The sequence below is a fragment of the Strix uralensis genome, chromosome 18 (assembly GCF_047716275.1).
Source record: "Strix uralensis isolate ZFMK-TIS-50842 chromosome 18, bStrUra1, whole genome shotgun sequence".
Classification (NCBI taxonomy): domain Eukaryota; kingdom Metazoa; phylum Chordata; class Aves; order Strigiformes; family Strigidae; genus Strix; species Strix uralensis.
In genome coordinates this window covers 1460961-1477255 of record NC_133989.1, presented here as the reverse complement: position 1 = coordinate 1477255, position 16295 = coordinate 1460961, and the positions used below count along the sequence as shown (strand labels likewise).

Sequence of the window (16295 nt, the reverse complement as noted above, 5' to 3'; positions counted from 1 at the left end):
TGCGGCCAGGCCCTGCGCTTCTCGGGCCTCTAAATGGCGGAGAAACGGATAAAAAAAAAAAAAAAAACAAAAACAAAAAAAAAACCCACAACAAACGAGCCCTGGGGGCTCCCTCACAGTCGGGCCCCGCGTTTCCCCGGCAACCGCGCGGTGCCAAGATGGCGGCCGGGGCCGGGCAGGAAGGAGGCTGGAGGCGGGGGGGGGGGAGCGGAAGATGGCGGCGGCCGCGGCCGGGGGCGGGGCCGGTCTAGGCGGCGGGCGGGCGGGCTCTATGGTGGCCGAGGCTGCGCACACGTGGCCCCTCCTCCCTCGGGCTGCGGGCGCTGCGGGTGCGCGAGCGGCACCGGCACCGGCACCGGCATGGGCGTGCATGTGGAGACCATCGCCCCCGGCGACGGTGAGCCGCGGCCTGCCCTCCTTTCTCCCTCTCTTTTCCCTCCCTTCTCCCTCCCCGCCCTACCGGCCCGGTCCCGGTCCCGGGGCCGGTCCCGGTCCCGGTGGGCTGACGGTGCGTGTCTCCCCGCAGGGCGGACGTTCCCCAAGCGCGGCCAGACCTGCGTGGTGCACTACACGGGTGAGTGCTGCCCGCCACCGGGCCTGCAGGGCGGGGCTGCCGCGCCGACACCGGGGGAGGGTCGCCTCGGACCGTCCCGGTGACCGGGGGACGCGATGGGGTAACGGGCTCTGGCCCCCGTCCCACCCCCGCCCCGGCCCGACCCCGGCAGCCTGCGGGGACACCGGCCCCGGCCCGTGTGGGCGGCCCGGCTGGGCCGCGGCGCTCCCCGGGGGAACCGGGGTGGGGGGGGGGCCCGGCCCGGCCCGCCCCGCCCCGGGGGGCAGGAGCGCTTTCCCCGGGGGGTGGGGGGTGTCTGGGCCCCGGGGCGGGGGTCTGACTGTGCCCCGTGCCCGTGGGGAGGGCTCCGTGGGAGCCGTTTCTCCCGCTGCCCCGTCGGGGGGGGGGGGGGTTTCCCACCCGCGTCCAGCCCTCTTTTTGGGGGTGCACCGGGGAAAGGCGCGGGGGGTGGGCAGGGGCCCCCCGCCAGCACCCTGGAGGGGTCCCAGGGCCTCCGGGCCGTGGAGTGGCCGAGCCGAGCCTCCCCCACCCACCGGGTGCTCCCGCGGGACACCGGTGTCTCCTTGGCTGGTGGCGAGTCACCCCCCCGGGAGCTTCGGGGTTCGCTCTGTCGGAGCAGGGTCCCCCCCCGTGCCAGAGGTCCCTGCACCCCCAACGCCATTCCTGCGGCCCCAGCCCCTTCTTCGGGGGGGGTGACACCAGGGGTGCCCGTGGGGCAGACCCAGACCTGCACCCACCGGGGGTTGTTTGTGGGGTACCGCGGGGGGACCCGGCTGTGGGTAACGCAGGGTGATCTTTGGGGTTGGGGCGTAGTATTTTGACGAGGGGCTGCCCCGACAGCCGGGGAGGGTCACGCTCTGCACCATGTCCTCCAGCAGCCTTCTGCGAGCTTGGAGGGGCAAGAAACCGACCTTGGGGACCCCCAAAAATGCTTTGGGGGTCACCGCGGGGGTCTCCTCTCCCCCTCAGCCGCCCTTCGAACAGCTCCAGCTCAGCGTGGTGCCTGCTTGGCTCCGGGGTAAAACCCGTTTGTGGCTGTTTCTGCTAATAACCGACTCCCCTTCCCGCCCTCCATGGTGGGGGGCCGAGGGTACCCCCCGTTGCGGAGCGGGGCCCGGGCAGCCGTGCCTGCCGGGAGGGCTCGGTTGGGCATCCAGCCCAGCTGCTTCTCCTCCGTTTCCCCCTCGGCTTTCCCGTTGCCTCGTCAGGAGGGAGAAGGAAGCAGCTCGGTCTCCCCCGGCCGCCCCGTTTCCTCCGCCGGTGGAAGAACAAAGAGAGGCTGGCAGGCAGTCAAGTGGCTCCCGGTGGGCCAGCCCTGCTGCCTGCCAGCCCCCCCGGCTCCCGGCGCTGGCTCTCCCCCGGAGCTTTGCCGCTTTTTCCCAGCTCGGGCCCCCACACCGGCAGAGCTGCTCGTGGGTCACCGGCTCTCCCGTCCCCACGTCCCGGCGCTTCGGGCAAAGTGCTGCCTGGTGACTTGCTCCCCACAGACCCTCCCCAGCGGCAGCGAGCTGCTGCGCCTGGGAGCGGTTCTCTAATTTCCTTTTTTTTTTTTTTTTTTGTTATTATTGTCTCCTTTTGGCCTTTATTTCCCCAGTTCCCTCTGCAGGCAGCTTCTGCCCACCCCCCCCCCGCGCCTCGGCAGGCAGCAGAAATCAAACACCTTCGGGCCCTGACGCTGTTTTTTCGTGGCTGAACGCTGCCCTGCGAGAGGCCGGAGCGGGGCTCGGCTCTGGGGGAGACGTCAGAAACCTCTGGTTCCCCGGCCCCGTTCCGGTGCTCGCGGCGTGCGGGAGGTGCCGTGCTCCGGGCTCCTTCCAGAGCCCCGCGGTGGCTCCAGCCCCGCCTGCCCTTTGCTCTCGCGCGGAAACCTGCCGGCACTGGGGAGATCCAGCCCGTGGTGCCCCGCGGTGGGTGCGCGGCCATTCAGCTCTTGCTCTGCTGGGTCATGGATCTGCAGTGACTTGGTTAAAAACACTTTTTTGGGGGGGAAAAAAAAAAAATAACGAATGGTGATGCAAGGGTGAGGGAGCATGAGGAGCTGGCTCGGGCGGCTGTCTGGCGGCTGTTGCTGCTTCTGCCTGTGCCCAAGCCCTAGCTCCATGGGGTTTGGCCCCACCAAAACCAGCCATTTCAGCCCAGAATTGAGGGACGGACAGACAGCACTGGGGAAGAGATGGAGAGTGGAGCGTCCTCTGGGCCGCCTGCTTGGGGGACACCAGTTGCTCCCACTGGGATTGTGGAGGTGGAGGCGCACGGGGGGAGCTGGGGGAATTGGACCCTTTTCCCCCTCCTTTGGCTCTGCTCTTTGCGGGGGGTCATCCGAAGCAGCCTTTGATGTGGAAGCTGCTACAAAGGGCTCCTAAAGATAAAGTTCCCCGATGTGTTTGGGACTGTGTGGGGCGGGAGGGCTGCGTAGGAGCAAGTCGATGGGGAGGAGGGTGCAGGTTGGGGGCCAGCAGACCTGAGCCCCCCTCGGAGCTGGCTACAGGGCAGAGTGGGGAGCAGTGATGGGGGCTCCCATGGTGCCCCACAGCGCTGCTGGGGCTGGGTCTTGTGCTCCCCGGGAGCAGGTTGGGGGGTGAAGAGAGCTGGAGCAAGGGGGAGCTGCTGTCTGAGTGCCTGGGGAGACCGTGGCCACCCCACCATGCTTCTGGGGGGGAAATGGGGGCCTGTGGTCACGCTGGGGAATGCCGGGATGGGATGGAGAATCCCTTGGCTTTGCCCGGGTGGCAACACGCACCCGGCTTGTTGCGTCTGGAAGGGAGGTGGGCTTGGAGCAGGGGGTGGAGGTGCCGGGAGGGACACTGGAGCAAACTGGTTTTCTCCAGCAGGATAGCACAGAGGCGACTGCCGTCCTTCCCCAGCACCCGCGCACAGGCTGGACGCGGCCTCGGCTGCCGGCTCTTCCTGCTGCCGCACAGCACCCGGCGCCGCGGTGCTCTCCCCGCCGTGTCCGGGTGCTGCCGCGCTCGCACAGCACCAGCGAACGCTCTGCGGTTACAAGGCGTTTCCTCCCGAGGCGTGCGACTGCCGGTGGGTCGTGGGAGCTCAGCGCCTTCTCCCGAAGCAGCCCTTCCCCTGCCTGCGCTGGGGTCCCCCTCTCCTGCCAGGCCACGGCAAATGGTGGGCAGAGCCCCCAGCGCGGGGTGGGCAGGGTGGTGGGAAGCGCTGGTGCAGGCAGCTCAGGCCCTGGGATCTGAAGTGCCTGGTGGAGGCAGGATTTAACCTCAGCTGGGCAGCTCTGTCCTGACGCAGGCGGTTGGAGCATTCTGAGTATCCCAGGGCTTTCGGGAAGGGATTCCCATCCTTCCTCCGGCTGGAGCAGAGGTGCCTGCCCCGCTGCTCTGGTCTCTCCCGGCTGCTCCTTGGGAAGCCACCTCCGTGCAGGAGCTCCTGGGCCATAGCCCAGGATCGGCCCCCCCCAGGCCAGAAGGGATGGAGGGGGCACAAGTGTGGCTCTAACCCCCCCCCAGCAAAACCCTAAACCTGCAGGTTTTTCTCGGGGGCTGCCTCTGCCTGCTCCAGTGCCGCTCTCTGCCTCCTCTGCCCACCCAGAGGGGGGACTGGAGCCAAGTCGCCCCGTTGCAGCCGGCGTCTCCCGGCTGCTGCCTGCCAAGTGTGGCAGAGAGCTGGCAGCGCCACGCTGCCTGCCCGACCAGAGCTGGGGCTGCTCTCCAGAGCCCCCCGCTCCGTCCCGTGACTGCTGCAGCCCCGGCCGCAGGGCTCCGTGCTCTTCCTCGCTGCAGTTCCCCTGAACCCCCTCCCCTCGGTGTCCATATAGCCCAGCTGAGATCTCCAGTGAGGTTTAATTTTTCAGGATGGGAGCTGGGGCAGGTGAGTCTCTGTAACCCACCCCCGTGGGCTCTGCCCTCCTCACAGGACTGGTGGTGGCAAGCAGAGACCTGGGATGTGCCAGGGGCTGGCTGCGGCTCCTGGGGCTCTGGCGGGGCAACTGCTTTGGCCAGAGGATGCTTTGCCTCTGTAATAGCTTTAAAATCTCGTTATCTCCTTGCTTGGGGATGAGGAAATGGTTGCTCATACTTGTCCAGGGCTGGAGAAATCTCCCGGGAGCCTCATGGGCAGAGGAAGAGCCTGAGATGAGGATGCATCGGAGCCTCTTTGTTTTCCTGGCTGGCGTGGTGAGGGGAGCACAGGGAGCAGGGACGAGCCCTCGTGTGCGACCTTCCTGGGCCGGGGACAGCCCGAGCAATGGATCCCCCTGGGCTGCTGCAACCAGTTTAGTCCATTAATCCCTCTCTCCTGCACCCAGGGTGCTAAAAACTCCAAAACGCTTTCCCGAGGCTGGATTCGGACCGTGAGCTCGGCAGCAGGAGCTGGGTGTCATGCTGTGTGGTCCCCGGGGTTTGTCCAGGGAGAAGGGCAGCAGGCACGAGATGTCCCCTGCGTCCTTCTGTAGCCTCCCCCTGGCTTGTTGCAACACCTGAGGGCTCGGAGCTGAGCTCAGGGTCAGCTCGTGTGGTGGCCAGGCGGCGCTGCCGGTGCCAGCCGGCGTGGCCTGTGCCGCGTCCCCGCTGCCAGCGTCCCCGCCGGGCGGGCGGAAGGCCAGCGGACGGGCGCGGGGAGCGGTGCCAGACCGGGCTGGAAGCAGCGACAAGAGGTTTATCCTGGAAGGAGGAAGTGAGAAAACTCCAGATTTACTATTCCAAAGTCCAGGGCTACAGCGTGACCGGCTGAGCTGATGCTCAAACCCTCAGAGAGGGGATTTCTGCTTTCTGTGAAATGAAAAGCTGAATTCTACTCCCTGAGAGAAAGGTGGGCCGCTGGCCCCCACCCCCTGCATCTTCCTGCAGCCCAGAGGTTTCGGTGCTTGTTGCCCCTGCCAAGGTGATGTATTTTTTTTTTTCCATTCCCTTCTTTCTGTTCAGTGTCTCCCATCGCCATGGCTGCGTGCCATTCGCTCTGGCCGCCGTCACGACATGAGCCAGGGGCTGGGACGCCCCATCCCATCTTTTGCACAGCTGCATTTTCTCTTTGCCCATGGGCACTGCCCTGGTGAAGGGAAATCCCTGTGCCTCATGCTTTGCTGGGCGAGGTTGGTTTTTCAAGACTATAGAGCAGTTTCCAGCCAGGAAAACAGGTTTTTGGGCTGTTTTGGGAAGTGAGGAAGCATTTGGAGGAGAGTTTAATATTGCTCTTATTGCACAGGGCACTGGCTGTGTTAATGCAGAGCCAGAGCTGCCTTATAGGAGCAGCAGCTCCGCCGGCCAGTGGAGTTGCTGCTCCTATAAGGCAGCTCCAGCTCCGAGATTCCCCAAGAAGGTCAGGCAGGGAGCACGGGAGGGGAGGAAATTCCTCCTTTGCTCCTGTTGGGGAGTTATATTTAGCCCTGGGGATATCAGCCTCGCTCAGCCCTCACCGTGCGGCGTGTGCCGGGGGATCGAGGGCTGTCCTGGGCATGTGTGTCCAGAGCTCGGTGCTCCCTCTCCCCGTCGTCGTTCCTGGGTACGGGAGCGATTTGGCTGAGGATGAGTGGGATGCAGCCAGGGCATGGGGAGGGCTGGAGGCTGGCGGCAGCTGGGATGGGGCACCAGAGCCCTGACTTGTGTTTTGAGTGCCCAAGGATGGAAGCCTGCCCGTGGCCAGGAGCAGGAGTTGTGTTTGCTGGTGGGATGGGAAGTGCCAGGCCTGATCCTGCTGCCTGCAAAACGGTTGGCAGTGGTGCTGTGAGGCAGGGAAGGGTTTTGTGGTTTTTTTTTTTTATCCCCACCTCCATCTGCTCCCCTCATCTGTCTTCAGTCCCATCCCAGAGGAACGCTTCTCTCCCGGTCAAAGCAGCCAGGAGCAATCCTGCCCTGCCCCAGGGCTGCTCCTGCCAGGCTGGCTGATGCCCCAGAGGGTGCTGGTGTGGGGTTTTCCCCCCCCTAGGCCTCCCTGTGCAGGTGTTTCCCCAGGGGAAAGGAGACTGAGCTGTGAAACATCTTTGACTCAGGGCCATGTGAGCCCTCCCAGGGGTGACTGTCACCCGCACGGGCTGCCAGCTCACAGCCTGTTTCATGCAGGCGCGCGTGGCTCCGTCCCTGTGTCACCATCATCTCCCTCCCTCTCTCCCCAGGTATGCTGGAGGATGGGAAGAAGTTTGATTCCTCTCGCGACAGGAACAAGCCGTTCAAGTTCGTGATGGGCAAGCAGGAGGTGATCCGCGGCTGGGAGGAAGGAGTCGCTCAGGTGCCCGCTGCTTCTCCGCCTCCCGGTCTCCCTCGCAGGGCTGCGCAGAGCCGAGCGCCTGGGGAGCTGCAGCGTGGGCAGAAATCACTGTGTGCAGCTCGTTCTCTTATTTTATTTTTTTTTTAATTTTTTTTTATTTTATTCCCCTGTGTTTTCCACCCCTCCGCCCCCTCGGCGCTGGGAGGTGTGGGTGTGAATATCACCTTCTGCATTGCCACCTGCCAGATGGCAGGAATGGAGCAGGGCCGGGCCCCAGCAACACCTACAGCACGTCGGTGACTCAGCGGTGACATTTCTCAACTGAGTCAGCTCTGAACCAACGCGCCGGGGAGCGCTGGGGCCTCCTGCTCCGAGCGGAGACGGCTCCTGGGCCGTGAAGCCCACGCGGAGGGAGGGCTGGTGGGCACGGCGCGGCTTCGGCTCCTGCCTGCCGCCAGCTCCGTGGCGTGGGGAAAGGCGTGGGGACAGGTCCGTGTCCCTCCTGCTGTTGCTCACCCAGTGATCGTGCCCGTTTCCTGACATCCCTGTGTTTCTTTCCCTGTCCCCAGATGAGTGTTGGTCAACGGGCAAAGATGACCATCTCCCCAGATTACGCCTACGGCTCTACTGGCCACCCAGGGATCATCCCACCTAACGCCACTCTAATTTTTGACGTGGAGCTCATGAAATTGGAATGACCTACCCCAGCACCCTGTCCTCGGGTAAGCGGGGGGACAGGGAGTGTTGTGGCTTGGGGGTGACTCAAGGCCCCAGTCTTTCATCTCAGGCTCGTGTGGAGAGGTGGGGTGGAGGAGATCGCAGTGGGGGGGTATGAGAAGGAGGGCACAGGGTAGAAGTTGCTCTCAGGAGGCTGCTGAGCTGGTGATCACTACAGTGGTACGAGCAAACCAGCCTGGCAGGGTGGGCTCATGCCAGGGAGGCATCGGCGGTGCCGGCTGACCAAGCCTGGCGTTGTGTTGCTGCCCTGCGGGGCTCAGCTGCCTGCTCCCCCTCCTGCCTCTCTTGCTGCTGGTGTGTGGGTCTGGTGGTGTAGGCAGGATGGGGCTGTGCTCCCCCCCAGTCGGGGCCTGAGTGCCATTTTGAGCCACTGGTGTGGTTTGCGATGAGACTCTACAGCTCCCTGAAAGGACGTTGTGGAGAGGTTGGTGCTGGTCTCTTCTCCCAGGGAATTAGTGACAGAACAAGAGGGAACAGCTTTGAACTGCAACAGGGGAGGTTCAGACTGGACAGGAGGGAAAAATGTTTCACCAAAAGAGTGGTCAGAGAGTGGAATAGGCTGCCCAGGGAGGGGGTGGAGTCCCCACCCCTGGGTGTGTTTAAGGGTCGTTTGGATGAGCTGTGGGGGGATGTGGGGTAGGGGAGAACGTTGTAGAGTTGGGCTGAGGGTTGGACTCGATGATCCCGAGGGGCTTTTCCAGCCTGAATGATTCTGGGATTCTGTGAGACCGCCGCTCTGTGAGCGGGCTTCCTCCGCAGGCAGCGTGCAGGCAGGCGACTGTGTCACGCTGCCTCTCCTCTCTCCCAGCAGGTTTGGCACATGGAGGAATCCAGAATCTCAGCTTCAAGAAGAGTGCACATGACTTTGTACGGAGCTTTTCCTGATAGTCCACTACACTCATTGTATAACCTTACACCTTGATTGAATGCCTTTGGTCACTAAGCTTTGCGTCTGACTCTTCCTCCTTGTATCGTGTTTTTATGTCTTTTTAAACTATACGCCGTAAACCTCAACTCTTTTTGGGTCAAGTTCTTAATCTTATTTTTGTTCCAGGTGTAGACTACGTTTTACCAGTAGCACGCAGATGGGCTGACCTTAGATAGGAGTCATTTGAACAAAAGGAAAACCTGTTAGTTACTCGTTTTGGTGCAGATCTCTATGGTGTTTTCAAACCAGAAATTGCTGCTGCTGCAAAAGCCATAGCAGAGTGAGGCTGTCGAGGCTGAATGGATGCGGAGAGCAAAGTAGCGCTAGGATTGTGTGTAGGTACCCTGCCTGGAACCGGGGCAGCGAGGGAGCAGCGTGTCCTTGCCCTGCTCCCCGCGGAGGGCGCAGCATCGCTGCAGGCACCGTGGGTTTGCTCCCGGGAAGGGGGGGCTGCTCTGCCCCTGCTTCACTCTGCCAGCTCACGGTGGACCTTCCTTTTCCCCCCTACCCAGCTTTCAGATTTAGGGAGATGAGTTTCCATCAGAGCTCCACCACACCCCGAAAATTTCAGTATCTTACACTGAACTTTCTTTAAAGAAAAAGGAAAACAGCAGACAAACGGAAGGTGCTGTCTACAGGGGAGGTGGCAGGGCTGGTGGGGAGTCAGCTCAAAGAAAACACCCCTGTCGCCCCCCCTCTCCCCCCTGGAAAGGAAACATCAGACCCCAGTTGTCCCCGGTCTGAGCACGCCTGACCGTTCTCTCCTGACACCTGATGCTGGTCATCGCCGCTTGTCTGGTCTCATACGATGCGTAGCTTCCCCCGCTGCTGCCCCAGCCGCCCCCTCCCTCCACCCTGCCTAGTGATTTGGTAAGAGAAACTGCCGCCGTTCACTTCCTTCTCCACCGCATAAAGGTATCAAGTTTTATTATTGCAATAAAAATGCTTTATGCTGGCTTTTCTCAAACCCTGTGTCTTGGAGGTTTTTCCCTCGCCTCTCTGTCGCTCAGCACAGCGGGTGCCAGTCTCCTGGGGTGCTGTGGGTGCTGTGTTGGGCTCCTGGGGTGCTGAGCCAGGCTCATGGGGTGCTGTGGGTGCTGTGCTGGACTCCCAGAGTGCTGTGCCAGGCTCCTGGGGTGCTGTGCCAGATTCCCAGGGTGCTGTGGGTGCTGTGTTGGGCTCCTGGGATGCTGAGCCAGGCTCCTGGGGTGCTGTGGCTGCTGAGCCAGGCTCCTGGGGTGCTGTGGGTGCTGTGTTGGGCTCCTGGGGTGCTGTGCCAGGTTCCTGGGGTGTTGTGGGTGCTGTGTCAGGTTCCTGGGGTGCTGTGCCGGGCTCCTGTGGTGCTGTGGCAGCAGGAAGGGCCGGCTCTGGCTGTGCTGGCTTGCTTTGGGGTGAGGTTTGGGTGCTTGTCCCTGGGAGCACAGAGGGATGCCTGGGGCTGGCTGGGCTCTGTGGGGAGGTGACAGTGGCCTGCTGGAATTTGCATAATTAATTGCTTTACCATAACCTATGAAGCGTTGCCCTCACAGCCTCTGGCCGTTGCGGCTGTGACCGGGCCTGGACTGGGAGCGTGTGGGGTGGCCGGACGTGCGCTCCCGGGGTCCCTCCCGCTCCCGAGCAGCACATCGACGTGTCTCCGTGTATTTATTCCGTTCCTCTGCAGAGGCGCATCCAGCCGCTGGTGTCTGCAGGCCAGAAAAGCCTCTTGGGGTTTTTTTTTTTGGTGCCTCTCTTAGTGATCCCCCACCATGCCGGGTCGGCGGGGCTCCCGCAGGGGCCGGTCTTTGCTGCTGCAGTCGCAGGTTTGTCGCCGGTGGCTGGTGAGCGTTGGGTGGCTCACGCTGGCCGTTGGGTGGCTCACGCTGGCCGTTGGGTGGCTCACGCCGCGGGTGCTGCTCGGGCACCGCTCTGGGGGGGCCCCCGGCTCCTCCACAAACGGCCTTTGCTCCCTTTGCCACCACCCGATAACGCGGCCGCGATCGATCATGGCGCAAGTCCCAGCTCCCGGGTGGGTTTGTTGGGAGCAAAGTTTGTGTTTAACGGGCTCCTGGGGGAAAGGGCTGGGGGGCTGCGTTTGGGATCATGTTGGAGATTGGCGCTATCCTTAATTGCTGCTCAATTAAGCAGAACGGGGAGCTGCTGGGGCGACAGCATCACCCTCCGCCCTTCGCTGCAGCCGCTTCTAGGCGGGAACTCGGGGTGAGCTCGGGTTTCTCTTCCTGCCGAGCTTTTTGCTGTAATTATTAACCGGTGCCAGGCAATGCCACGGCTTCTGGCTGGAGGTACAGCAGGGCTGGGGGGTGCCCAGTGCCCTCGGCGCTGGCAGCTGCCCCCCCGCCCTCAGCACGCAGCCCCCCACAGCAGCTGCCCCAGCACCCACAAGCAGAGAGGGGGTGCGGGTCCTTCCAGCTCTGGTTTGGTGGGGGATGAGGGTTTTGGGGCAAGCACAGAGCCCCCTGAGGAACCACCCTCCTCTGTAGGATGTCTCCCTGCCCGTGTTTATCAGGGGTTGAGCTGCTCTTGTCCCAGCCTGGCTGAGGCGCCCGGGCACCATCGGGCTAAAAATAACACCAGTAAATAAAACGTTTCCTCCCGGCCTGGCACGCAGGAGCGGAGGCGCAGGGAGCTGGGACGTGTCCGGCGGCTGCTCCACGGCGGGGCTGGCCCCGTGCCGGCGAGATCCTGGGCTGGTGCCACTGGCTCCGGGCCCAGCTGGGTGCCCGCAGGACCCCCCCTGCCCGGCTCCTGGGGCCATGGTGGCCCGTGGCATCCCCGGTGCTGGAAGGCTGGATCCCAGGGTGACGTGTCCTCATCCCATGGCCGCGGGGTGCCCGTGTTTGCCCCGTGCCCTGACTCAGTCTGCTCAGATTTTCCACCTCGGCGCGGGGCTCCCACGGGGCCATCACGCCTGACATGTGCCCCGGGGCCACCGGTGACGGTGGGAAGGGCGCGGGACACGGTGTCCTGGTCACAGCCGCATCAGCCCCACGTGCCCGGGCAGCGAGGTGTCAGAGGGAGCCAGCCACCCACGCGGGGCTGCTCGCAGTGGGTCACCCCCCTTTGCCCCCCACACACCCCCCCCACCCCGGCAGCACCCTTGGTGCTGGGGCATAAGGACTGCGGTGGGGCCCAGCCGTGGGCCGTGGCCGGAGTGGTGATGCAGTGGGATGGGGGGGCCACCATGGTGGCTAGTGGGGCCCCATCCCTGCTCCCCCAGGATGCCTGAACCCACAGAAAGCCATCCCTGTCCCGATCCCGGCAGTGCCAGGGCCCTGTGTGGCTTTGGCTTCACCTTCCTCTTCCTCACCTGTGCCCTACCTGGCAGGGGTGACGGTCACCTGAGGCTGCCTGGCCCCTCCCTGGGCTGGGCACCGCGATAAAAGCCCTGGGCCGGGCAGAGGGTGGCACAGGGAGCCAGGAGCTGTTGGGAGGTGAGTCCAGGGGTGCCAGGGGTGGGCTCTGGGGGTCTCGCCCATCTGGGGATGCTGCTGCGGTCCCTGGGCCGCGTGTGGGATCCTGCCTGGTCCCTGTGGAGCTGGGTCTGGATTTGGCCCCTACACCCCCCGTTTTGGACGATGCGTTTTGGGGGACACGATGCCGTGGGTGGCACAGCCTCGCCGTGGGCACAGCGTGAGGCGTGTTGAGGGGACTGATGGGGGCACAGGGGGCTGCGAGGAGCAGTCAGAGGGGCTGTTCCTGTGGGACATCCTGCTCCCGTGTCTGGGTGATGCCGGAATGGCTGCACTGGGTGGGTGGACATGGGGAGTGGGACCCACCACCCACCAGCCAAGCGATGCCCGGGGTGTCCGTGCCCAGCACGGGGCCACCCGTGTCCCAGCTGCTGGGAAGTGGCAGAGGTGGTGGCCCCGGTGACATGGCCCTGAGTCACGCCGGAGGCCCGGGGTGACAGCCTGTCTCCGGCACACGGGCTGGGAGGAATGTTCGGGGAGAGGCACCTCATTCCTGAACCGCCCCATCCCCAGGCACCGTGACAGCAGCAGCGATGGCAACGCTCTACCCCTCCCTGGAGGACATGAAGGGCCACCAGATCTTGCAGGTCAGTGTCAGCGCAGGGGGGGTGAGCAGCCCCCAATGGGTCCCCAGGGCTGGGGGGCACAGCCTCGAGCGAACCCCGTCTCTTGGCAGGCGCAGGCAGCTGCCGGGGTGAGGACCCCCGCCACAACAGTGGTCACGGAGAAGCCAAAGCTCGTCTCGGGCACCGGTGATGCAGGTTGTGCTCAGCAATCCCTGTCTGAGGGCGGGAGGAGCGATGCTCAATGTGCAGGGGTGGGGTGGGGGGGGTCAGCTGAGAACCCCCACAGCTCGGTGCATGGGTAGGGGATGGGATTTGGGGGTTTCTTTCTGCCCCATGGTCCCAGGGTGGGGAAGGCAACAGCTGTGGGCTGGGGACCCCACAAGCTGAGGCCACCCTCGGTGTGTCTCGCAGCACCACCCCTGCTGTACCCCAACCTGGCCGAGCTGGAGAACTACATGGGGCTGGCTCTCTCCAGCGCAGAGATCCAGAAGAACCTGCACCCAGAAGGCAGCACCGTAAGTGTCCAGGCCCGCCTGCCCAACACAGGGTCCCCACGCTGCTGACGAGGGTCCCTCCAGGGCCGCATCCTGCCCGGGGAAGGGACGCAGCATCCCCCCGCCCCGAGGGGTGATGGGCACAGGGCCCCGTGCCCCCGCCTGCCCCACTGACTCCGGGCTCCATCACAGGCGCTGACCCCCACCGGGCCCTCCCCGGGCCAGCTGGTCGCCCCCCTGAGCGGGAACAACGCGGGGCTGCGGCGGGCAGAGATCAAGCCGGGCGTGCGGGAGATCCACCTCTGCAAGGATGAGCGGGGCAAGACGGGGCTGCAGCTGAAAAACGTCGACCAGGTGAGGGGGCTGGGCTGGCACCGGGCCCTCCACGGCACGGCATGGTGTGGCATGGCACAGCACAGCACGGCACGGGGCACCATGGCATGGCACGGCACGGCACCGCACGGCACAGCGTGGCACTGTGTGGCATTAAATGGCATGACATGGCGTGGTGCACCGTGGCATGGCATGGCATGGCACAGCACAGCATGGCACAGTGTGGCATTAAATGGCAGAGGACAGCATGGCACAGCGTGGTGCACCATGACATTGCACAGCACGGCACGGCATGGCCGGTGTGGCATTAAATGGCACAGCACGCTGTGGTGCACTGTGGCACGGCACGGCACAAGCATGACTACAGCGCAGCGTGCCGTGGCACGGCGCATCACGGCGCGGCGACGTGCGGCATTAAACGGCGCAGCACGGCACGGCTCAGCCTGGTGTGTGGCACCGCCACCGAGTCCCCGCGCCAGCCCCGCGCCATCGCTCCCCCCGTGTCCCCCAGGGCATCTTTGTGCAGCTGGTGAAGGCCAACTCACCGGCGGCGCTGGTGGGGCTGCGCTTCGGTGACCAGATCCTGCAGATCGACGGCAAGAACTGCGCGGGCTGGAGCAGCGACAAGGCGCAGCGGGCGCTGAAGAAGGCGTCCCCGGAGAAAATCGTCATGGTGGTGCGGGACAGGTGAGCGGGCGGGCGGGTGGTGCCAGGGCTGGTAGCGGTGCTGGCACTGACTGCGCTCTCCTCCCCCCGCCAGGCCTTTCCAGCGCACGGTCACTGTGCACAAGGACAGCACCGGCCACATCGGCGTCGTGGTCAAGAAGGGGAAAATCGTGTCGCTGGCCAAGGACAGCTCTGCCGCCCGCAATGGCCTCCTCACCCACCACTGCATCTGCGAGGTCAACGGCCAGAACGTCATCGGCATGAAGGTAGGGGCTGTGCACAACCAGCGCCGCAAAACGTGCCCAGGGGGTGCCCAGAACGGGGCGAGCGGAGCCCCGAGGAATGCCGCAGGGTGGTGGGCAGAGCTGGGCACCCCCCCAGCACCCCCCTGCTCTCTCCCGCAGGATAAGCAGCTCACGGAGGTGCTGGCGGGGGCCGGGAACGTGGTGACACTGACCATCATCCCCACCGTCATCTACGAGCACATGGTCAAACGGTGAGACCGCGGTGCCCACCCTCACCCTGCTGCGGCCCCATGGGGCCCCCCCTGAGGGGACCCACGGGCTCCCCCCGCTGAGCACCCCTCCTTGTGCCCAGGCTCTCGGCGGGGCAGGTGAAGTCAGCCATGGACCACTCCATCCCTGACCTGTGACGCAACTGCTGCCGGCCCGGGGGGGGGCTGACGCTTGAACCGCAAGGGGCTGCTGAAGGTACCCCCACAGCATCCCCAAAAGCAGCTGGTTTAGCACAAAAAAACCCCAAAACTCATCCCTACAGAGGCTGGTGGCTGCTGGGTGGCACAGGGGACCTGCCAGCCTGCGATGTCCTCTCCTCCCCCCCCGGCCCCGGGTCCCCGTGTCCCCCCCATGTCCCCGCTCGCGCCAGCCCCCCTCGGGGCAGACGCCAAAGGCTGGTTCCGGCCAAAGCAGACACAGACCCAGCGACGTTTATTACATCCACCACAGACAGCGAGTACAGGACAGGGGAAACAAGAAAAAGGGGGGTTACAGCTTTTTCAGTTCTGTATTTAAAAAATATATTATATAGATTTGTCTTTCAAATATAATCGTTACATTTATTTCTTGGCAAAGCTTTGGATAGTCTAACAGACGTCTACACAGATCCACAAATACATTGCACAAGAGGCGTATATCCCAGCTCCGCTTTCATCAGCCGCCCCGGCTGCTTTGCCACCGTTTCTCCCCAAATAATTCCCCCGGCCCCCGGTGCTGGTGCCAGCGGCTGCCCGGGACACGCGGGACACGGCCTGTGCCCGCAGCGGGACCGGTGGCTGCTGGCGTGGGGAGCATCACCGGCTCCCAGGGCACCCCGCCGGCAGCACCCGGGGGTGGTGGAGTGGGGTTTTGGGGGGGTGGGGGGGGGGAACACAGTTCAAGTCACGAAGAAGCCACAGACATTCGTGGGGGTGGGAGCGCCGCACGCCCGGGGGAGCCCCAAGTCTCGCGCCTCCCCAGCCCCCGCTGAGCAATCCTTGCTGTCTTTGCTTTTCAAAAAAAAAACAAAACAAAAAGGCTTTTTTCTTTTTTTTTTTTTTTCCTCTGGAGGCCACCAGCAAAGCGGGGACTTGGCTGGGCCCAGGCAGGCAAAGGTGCTCGGCTCTGCCTGACACCCCTGCCTGCACACCCCTGCCTGCACCCTCTCGCTGCCTCCCGAGCTCCCGCACAGGGTGGGATCCCCGGCACCGCCGCTGCCAAAACCACCAGAGCCCCCAGTCCCGCTCCACAGCGGCCAGAGCCAGGGCTGGGGGTTCCCCTGCCCCGCTCACCGCCACCGCCTCGGCCCCGCAACAACAGGGCTTCAGTCTGTAGCCCAAAAAAAAGTGAATATAGTGCAAAGCAAAGGGAGGGAGGGACCGAGGCTTCCTCCAGGGCTGCTCGGTGGCACGGGAGCCACAGCTCGGTTCGGTCCCGGTGCGCGGGGGCATCACCCAAGCGATGAAGAGGGCCCTGTCCCACCGGGGGCGAGGAGGACCGACACCGCAGCAGGTCAGCAGCCCAGGGTGAAGGTGCCCTGCGGGCTCCCACCGCCTCCCGAACGGCTCCAGAGCTGGTCCCTGTTCCCCGGGTGGGTTCCCACCATCTTCCTGCCCCCAGCCAGACGTTGCTGTCGCAGTGCCCTGGAGCAAGAAACGCACCCCGGGGGGGGTCCTGCTGTGGCCTTCCCCCCATCCCAGCTCTTCCCATTGCCAGGCAGATCCGTGCCTGCAGCAGGAGCAACCAAAGGGAGAGCCCAGCCGGGGGGTGCAGCCCCCCAAGAGCCGGAGGCACTGCAGCAGCAGCCGGGCAGCAGCGTCCGTTGGGCAGGGGCTGGCGGTGTGATGCTTGGTGCCACCTCCCGTAT

General features: G+C 64.3%; 2 protein-coding genes across 3 annotated transcripts; both read left to right on the top strand.

Annotated features, from left to right (window-relative positions):
* Positions 1 to 256: 256 nt before the first annotated feature.
* FKBP1A (FKBP prolyl isomerase 1A) lies at positions 257 to 9372 on the top strand. 2 transcript variants are annotated; one of them, XM_074888555.1, is made up of 5 exons: positions 257 to 397; positions 527 to 574; positions 6648 to 6760; positions 7309 to 7461; positions 8289 to 9372. In XM_074888555.1, exons 1-4 carry the CDS (start codon positions 361 to 363, stop codon positions 7435 to 7437), a joined length of 327 nt encoding a protein of 108 aa, XP_074744656.1. In that variant the 5' UTR covers positions 257 to 360; the 3' UTR covers positions 7438 to 7461; positions 8289 to 9372. The 2 variants fall into 2 exon arrangements, with proteins under 2 accessions (XP_074744656.1, XP_074744657.1); XM_074888556.1 differs by having other exon boundaries at positions 8286 to 9372.
* Positions 9373 to 11421: 2049 nt separating this feature from the next.
* SDCBP2 (syndecan binding protein 2) lies at positions 11422 to 15027 on the top strand. The gene is made up of 9 exons (XM_074888553.1): positions 11422 to 11836; positions 12389 to 12462; positions 12552 to 12636; positions 12853 to 12956; positions 13128 to 13289; positions 13780 to 13955; positions 14029 to 14200; positions 14339 to 14430; positions 14532 to 15027. Exons 2-9 carry the CDS (start codon positions 12409 to 12411, stop codon positions 14584 to 14586), a joined length of 900 nt encoding a protein of 299 aa, XP_074744654.1. The 5' UTR covers positions 11422 to 11836; positions 12389 to 12408; the 3' UTR covers positions 14587 to 15027.
* The last annotated feature ends 1268 nt before the right edge of the window (positions 15028 to 16295 follow it).